This window comes from Pteropus medius, unplaced genomic scaffold (assembly GCF_902729225.1).
Source record: "Pteropus medius unplaced genomic scaffold, Ma_sr-lr_union100, whole genome shotgun sequence".
NCBI lineage: Eukaryota > Metazoa > Chordata > Mammalia > Chiroptera > Pteropodidae > Pteropus > Pteropus medius.
In genome coordinates this window covers 7,952,414-7,960,520 of record NW_024344253.1, presented here as the reverse complement: position 1 = coordinate 7,960,520, position 8,107 = coordinate 7,952,414, and the positions used below count along the sequence as shown (strand labels likewise).

Sequence of the window (8,107 nt, the reverse complement as noted above, 5' to 3'; positions counted from 1 at the left end):
GGATGATTTTTTTTTCCTATATATATAGATCTATATAGATGTATATAGATCTATATATAGTAAATGCATGCTCATTCCCTGGATGTGGAGATATATATAGATATATATATATAGATATATATATATCTATATATATAGGTATATAGGTATATATATAGATATATATATATAGATATATATATCTCCACATCCAGGGAATGAGCATGCATTTACTAATCTAATTAAGATAAGTTTTAACCTAGGTGCAAGGAGTAGCTCTGATTGGTGGAAATGTTTCTCCTTAATACAACCCCTTTCACCCTTATCAAATACAGAAGTTTTTGTGATCTGGAATATATCTAATTATCCTATGCGGCCCAGTGCTGCTGCCTGCGTTACTGCTATCTGCACGTGTAAGGATAAAAAGACTGATGTTGGCAAACAGTCCTTTCTGTACCGACCCTGCTGCAATCACCACGTACACAATAGAATGTCTTTTTTGCTCTCTTTTTCTCATGCAAGTTTAACCCAAAAAGAGCCACTCTTTTTCTGAATGTCGTACTTCTAATAGATGCAGACCCGTGAGCCATCTAGAATGGGAGACTGAACCAAATTTTCTCTGCTTTTATTATTCTGTGAAAACAGTTTACTGTGATTTAAGAGTTGAGTCAGAATAGAATTCTCTGTTCAACAATCTTTTTATATTTCTCTACTGAGTTCCACGAGTGGGGAACTTATAGTTGTGTGTGTGTGGGGAGGGGGAGGGAATTAATGAAGTTGGCCATGGAAATACATAGCACAATGCCTGCCACATAGTCGGCCTAATAAATGTAAGTCCCCTAAAATTAGACAGGACAGGACAGGACGAGATGAAATTTTCCCTATAGCTAATGATTTTAATTTATCGTCATATAACATGTAACGAATTAGCATCAAACTCTGTGTAAAGCTTCAAGGAAAAATGCCCTGGTGGAAATTTTATATTTTTAGTAGCACTGAAATTTTATATACTCCTAAAGTAAAAAGCTAATGAAATTCCTTTAAAGCTTATATAAAATGATGTAAGATAGTTATCCTTGGATATAGAATTCAAATCTTCCTTAAATATTTTTAAGCATTTCCCCTCAGTTACACCTATTCGAAAGAACTTTGCTTAAACTCAGAATTTGACTGCTAATATTCACACATATGGCAAATATGAACTAATCAGACCACAGATATTTTGCTGCATTCCATGGTGTCTCATTTATTTGTTTAATTTGCAGCTATAGCAACTGGATTCCACCACTTTAGGCTTTTACACAGAGACCTACAGTCTGATCAGCTTGGTTGAAGTTTGGCACTCAGCACTATATTCAATTGAAGACATATGCACACAATTCACTTACCACATTTTTTAAGCTGGTTTTCACACAGGGCAGATATGTAATATTTGCATAAAAATATGAAAAGAAACCTTCTGCAAGGATAGTAGGCTATTAAAAGATGTTGTGACCTTCTTTTCTGTAACATTTCAAATCTTAAAGTTTTCTTGGCATGCTTTTCAAGAGCCCATCTGACTTTGAAGCAGCCTGTCTCTCCACAGAAAGCTCACTCCAGCAATGACTAATGGATTGACCTGGTGCCATGCTAGTGCTGCTCTACGCATGCTGCTCTGCACAAGACGAGCATTTGGAAATGACCTTGAAACAGAGTGTTGCCAAATTAATGAAATATGGGCCTTCAAGAAATGCCATTTCATAAGCAGTTTACAGAATGATATTCACAGCATTGTCAAAGCTTGATCCCTTAAGTTGGTATTGGTTCACCAAGAATGCTTCACATGTATGAGGAATGATGTGCCCTCTTGATTTTATTAGCTGCACTTTGTAACAGGTTGGAAAAATTAGGTAATGGAGAAAATGGACATTCCACTGTTGTTTCTCTTAGGTGTTTTCTTTTCAAATTTTTGCTGAAGGAAAGGAAGATGCTCAAAGGGTCCAATTTTTAAAAAGGAGATTGGAGCTTAAAATGAAGGGTAAGCTGCACATGGAGGTGAGGTGAAGTTAGTAGATAAAGAAAAGATGGTAGGAAAAGTACCTCTCTGTACTCGCTCAGTTAATATGATTCCAGTTCACCAGATGGAGGGTTCAGGAGGGGAACGTTTCTTTATCACACCCATATAGTAATCTGTTGTAGTAATTTACGAAAGCTCATCAATGTCAATGTCAGCTGTTGCTATATGGTTTTCCATCATCCTGAGTGATGGGTTTGTGTCAGTGTACAATGTCTCCTTTCGATTACACTTCTCACGCTGGTGAAGTTGGCTGACATTTTGGGATCTGGATAATGAAGCTGTGCTTTAACCTTATTTGGTAGTCAGTGATCAGGCTTCTGGATTGGCATGACTTCGGGACGTCCCCCTCAGCTTCTCTTCTTGTGACCTTGCTTTCACAGTTGTGGGGAGGCTGACACAGGCCAAGGTCAGAACAGTCAAAGTGAGATGTTGGAAGAACATTGGGAAGCAAGTCATATTCTGTTAATTTATTCTTAATTAATTGTTGTAAGACAGCTCTCAGATTTTTATATGAAATCAGATTTAATACTTATTTAAAAGAAAAAGAAAAGAAAGACCATTCGACCCCTCTAGAACTCTCTGAGGACACTCAGAGAGTTCTAGACTTCTGGCCATTCTTATTTTTTAAATGCTGATAATCCTCACTGAGCAATCCTGGAAAATATACATCTATAAGATCCGGGTAACACACTGTCAACTTTCCAGAACATTCTTTCTTACTTCATCTGGGATTTTTCAATAAGTAATTTGATATTTCTGTAAGTTTATACTGGAATCACTAAAATGAAGGAATTTTTTCCTTATAAGCTCAAGCCTTCCATCCTCATCATTTTGTAGAGTTACGTAAGTAAGCCATGCAATTAAGCTAAAAGTCTAAATTATAGAATATAATTGTTGCAAAACTGTTCACATTTTATACAGTAACTTACATTAAAAGCAGGGCCGTATTTGCAAAACAGTTTTTGTATACTGTAACTTATATTGAAATCAAACTTGGTGATGCTAAGTGTCATATGCTAAATTATTTGCTTGTGAATTTTTTTTTCAGTTGCCTGTATATGATAAGTTTGTATGAAGTTTTCTGGCAAAGGAAACTCAAAAGATTTCATCATCTTACCCTCTTCTCTTTATCTGTATTTAGGGTGCTTTGCTTTAAAGCACATTGCCACGCCTTTTTTTTTTTTCATTTCTAAATGTTTTTTAATTGGAGAATACATTGTTCCAAATAACCCTCATCCTTTATTTAGATCTCTCTCATTAAAATGACTGATTTTAATGTTTTTATTAAAATAATTCTCAACTTTTTATAAAAAAGGGATAAAAAAAAAAGACAAGAAGGAATGAGAAAATGAGAGAGAAATGTAGTGCAGCACATCAACCATAAGGAACACCATGACTTCTGGTACTTAATATTGTAGACCACAGGAACCAAGATACAGAATAAAAAGAGAAGGCCCAAGCCAGTGGGCTTTTGACACCCTAAGAATCCTTCTGTCCTTGCCATCCTGCTGACTTCAGCACTGAGCACTGCCTTTCTCTCCCTGATGATATTTTTGTTTATCTTTTAGTAAAGATTTTAGACATGAGGAAGTAGAGAGCTTATCATTATTCGATATAGCCAGACAATACCTTCACCTTTAAGCTGTCATAGTCTCAGCATCCAAATTTTTAGAATCATATGAGACTATTTATGTGTATATGAATAGAATGTAAAACATTTTCTTATAAAAAACTTCATTTTGCATTTCCGCACAGCACCCCTCAATTGAACAGGGACCTACTGTCCAAAGCCACAAGTAGATACTTTCTCAATCTTTATTTTAACATGCTGGCATTTCGTCCTATTTGCTTTCATATCTTATCATTGCAAAATACCTCTCAAACGTTTTCTGTGTACCTTCATATATATTTATACTAGAGCACATGGTCAAAAGAAATATGATCCTATATTAATCAGGGTTCTCCAGAGAATCAGAATTAGTGGAATATGTATACATAATAAGGATTTGGCTCACATGATTATGGAGGCTTAGAAGTCCCAAGATCTGCAGTTGACAAGCTGGAGCGCCAGGAGAGCTGATTATATAGTTTCGGTCCAAGTCGTAAGGCCTAAGAAAATGGTGTAGGTTCTAATCCAAGTCTTGAGTCCAAAGGCTGAAGAATGATGTCCCAGCTTGTAGAAAGTCAGGCAGAGAGAGTAAATTCTCCCTTACTCATCCTTTTATTCTCCTCAGGCCTTTAGTATGCCCACCCCCATCAGGGAGGGCAGTCTGCTTTACTCAACTCAGCCTACTGATCCAAATGTCAATCTCGTTTAGAAACACCCTCACAGACATACCCAGAATAATGTTCAACCAGATACTTGGGCAACCTGTGGTCCATTCAAGTTGACACATAAAATTAACCATGATAGATCTCTGTTAAAAACTCTCCTTTTTCTGTGAGAACAGCTCCATTGGTAGAGGTCTGAAAAATGCTTTCCTCTTTCCATGCCATTAAAGTTGCACCACTGTTGGTCATCCCTGCCCTCACACTCAGAGGTTCTGATTGATTCAGTCTGGGATGGGACCCATGCTCCATCTGTATTTTTTTTAATGCTCCCTCGGATGATTCTGAGGCAGAGCCAACCTTGAGAACCCTTAGATTCATTGGACTCTAGGCTTCCATCGGGCCAGTGAAAGCGGTTAATAGAAGAACCCAAGAGGAAAATCACCTTGGTCATGCCTGGAACTGAGCTGAATGGAGGGTACGACAAAGAGATAAACCTGGTTAAACATGGATAACCAGGCTGACATCCATTATGGGCTGGTTACAAGGTGCCATCTCTCCCTTGGTTTCTGCTGGGATAAAATATTGGCACCAACCAAAGATTCTAGGGAAAATGAATCAATATTAACATTTAGAAGATTAAAAATATAATACATGTGTCAATTATTATTAATTCTTGAAAATATGTAGTTAAAGTGTCCATAACTAATTAAAGATGATGATTAACAGGGGATATGGGTTTCCTTTGAATTATATGAAAAAATATATAAATCTTTTATATAGCTCATTTCTTACAGAAAGGATTTTTGCTTGTCGGTGGGATTTTTTTCAGTTTTATTTTATTTTCTTGGATCTCCATACTTTTCCATAAATCCTATAAACAGAATTACAATGGAATGAGTCACAGTCTTAACACTTGTTTAGAGCTTCTTCTGCCAATACAGCTTGGAATACAGGGGATTTTTTAAAAAACATGGAAAGGGAAGGGAAGGAAAGGAAAGAGAAGGGAAGGAGGGAGGGAGAGAGGCAAGGAAGGAAGGAGAAAGAGGGAGAAAGGAAAGAAGGAAGGAAGGGAAGACGGGAGGGAGGGAGGGAGGAAGGGCACAACACATTTTACTTTAGATTACATTTCTTTAACTTAATGACATTGTAAAGGTAAAACTTTTATGGTATCTCATTGGTATGTTGTATGAAATACAAATGAGTTTGGATTTCAGAAGTTTATGAGCTAGTCATTGGGTACTGGGAACATATTTCCCCACAGAAATTTTGTTATATAAGTGGTAATTAATTTTTGAAGCAAGCTCATAAACTCTCCTCATTGTGTTTTGAAGCTGAATGATTGTGCATTTTCAGTGATAAATAGTAGACTACACTGCTGAAAACTTGTAGATCTAAGGAACATAAAAGCAATAACATCAATTGTTGAGTCGCTTAAACTTTTCACTTGAATTGCTGGTGCTGGAGGGAAAGCACATTTGATTTGAGGCGTCTGAGGATGTTCAAAGCATCTAATGATATTTGAGAGCACTAGTCAAAGGAGCAAACACCATTCTGTCTTAAGGGTCTCTGCAGCCACATGCGTGCTTTAAGCTGGGCGCAAAAAAGCAACACACTTGGACCATATTAAAAAGTCGTCAGTAGAAATGCCTCCTTTCCTTTCTATAACAAATATTGATGGAGCACATACTGTGTGTGACATGCTCCTTCTACTGATGCTGGAAGGAAAGCAGAAAAAAAACCCTCCTTGTGAAGCTTATAATCTAGTGGGAGAAACAGGTCAAATAACTGTATAGATAGATGACCTATGTTTCATCCATTTTTATGAAAAATTATTATATGAATATTAAAGCTGGTACATATTTACAAGGAATAATGATGACTCGTATAGAATGCACCTAAGGATGGGGAGGACATAAATCTTCGTTAAATACCTGCCATGGGCCAGTCACTTACTTTATCAGAGTGACCCTGAGGGGTAGAGATCATTATCACCATTTCTCAGATTTGGAGCTGAGACTCAGAGACATTAAGAGAAGTGTCAAAGATGGGAAGACACTCTGCAGCAGAGCCTGGGTACACACCAAGCCTGTCCAACTCTGTGCACTTTTTGCCGAGCTGCCTGTTCTGCAAAACTACTTCGGAGATATTGTCTGTTATTTTGCTCAGTATTTTTATATAAGGATCCATGCAATGATCTCCTCCTAGAATTTAGAAATGGAAACAGTGCTTTCTCTCTGGATGCTGGCATGTCCCTTTTCGTTAATGCGAGCTGTTTCTGCTTCTGCTCTGACGCCACATTAGTACCGTCTCGCCATAGCCAGCTCACCAGTGGCTTCCAGTAGAGTTTCTTCTCCTTTCCCACCATGCTTTTGTCTGATGCTTCATTTTGTGTTGATTTCTACTACTCTTGACTGTTTTATTGCAAAGCTGCCTTGCCTTTTTGAGAAATAGAATATACATTACACGGATAGAAAAGAAATAGATACGACATCTGGAATTCCTTCATGTTCTCTTTCTGTATACTCCACATGATCTAGAACAGCGTCTTACACTCAGGAGTGAGCAATAAGGATCAATTGATTATCAATTGATTAATGTCAGCAATTCTGAAGGACAGTTCTGGTTATTTTGAAGAGAACTAATAAGTTGTTGGCTCCTACTTTATATGTTAACATCACCATAAGACTTGCTATTTTCCTTTTCCTTAATTCTCTTGCATTTTCTTCTATTGCTCATACATGGAACGTAAAGAACCACGCTCACAGGTAGCGTACATCGTGCTCCTCCATCTTGCTGTGCTAAGCACTTTACGACAGTGTCTACATAATTCTCACAACCCTATTATTATTGCCATTTGGCAGAAGGAGAAACTGAGGGTTAAAGAACTTACGTGGTTAACGGGGGAAGCAAGGAAATACCTTTCTTCTGGTAATTCAGCAATAGATGAAAGAAAAGATTAGGGAAAGAAAAAAAAGATTATTTAAGAGAAATAAAGTGCTTCAGGTGTGATCAGTAAAATGCAGAAGAGGGCTGGGGAGAATTGCAAGTGAGTTACAAGGCAAGGATCCTTTCTGTCCATCTCCTACTCTGGTGACCAGGAGGGAGAAGCCACATGCAAATGGATATTTTTTATATATGAGATATTCTCAACAGGAGATTATAACTTTGAGGGAGAAAGGGCTGTACTTAGAAATTTTGTTAACCTTCATATTTATTTGGTTCATTTCAAGCTATACAGATAATGTATGGACAGAAAACTAAAGGTCTTTTTCTTTCTGGGCCCTTGTTTTCCTGTGAACCCCCGGTCCTCACTAACCCCAGGATCCCTGGAAAATGTGGATGTGCGTTTGGTCCTCCACCCCTTGGCAGGAGAACCCCAGCACACTGCCAGTCAATACTGCCACCAGCAACAGTATCCAAGGCTCTCATGGCGCATCTGCAGCTCTCCAGAGCAGAAAGAAGGAGAAGCAGGGTCCTCTCTGCCTCTTTATATTGGAGAGAAGGAGACCTACATCAGGAGTGACACCCAGGAGGTGAGCCTCCCCCAGGGAACGAGGGGGCATAGCATGAGATCAACCGATTCATCAGGTGTTTGCTCATCAGATATTTACTTAACACTTTGTGCCTGGACTGTTCTGGATACTGATTTTGTTCGTCTTGAGCAAGAACAGCCAATCAAAGGAGAAAAATTAAAGCTCCAAGAAAGGGTGAAAGAGGGAAGAGCTACAGTCACCAGATGGACAGAAAGGATCCTTGCCTTGTAACTCACTTGCAATTCTCCCCAGCCCTCTTCTGCATTTT

General features: G+C 38.1%; 1 protein-coding gene across 6 annotated transcripts in view; it reads left to right on the top strand.

Moving 5' to 3' along the window:
• The window catches only part of AIG1 (androgen induced 1), a 203,621-nt gene that overhangs the window by 86,311 nt on the left and 109,203 nt on the right, over nt 1–8,107 (top strand). For 3 of the 6 annotated variants that reach the window (XR_005654265.1, XM_039869738.1, XM_039869739.1), the window contains exon 4: nt 7,628–7,839. The exons of the other annotated variants lie outside the window; for them this stretch is intronic. Coding sequence is in view for 2 of the 3 variants with exons in the window: in XM_039869738.1 (XP_039725672.1) it covers nt 7,628–7,839 (212 nt within the window). In the remaining variant the exon portion in view is untranslated. The remainder of the gene's footprint in view (nt 1–7,627; nt 7,840–8,107) is intronic. 6 annotated transcript variants of the gene reach the window in all.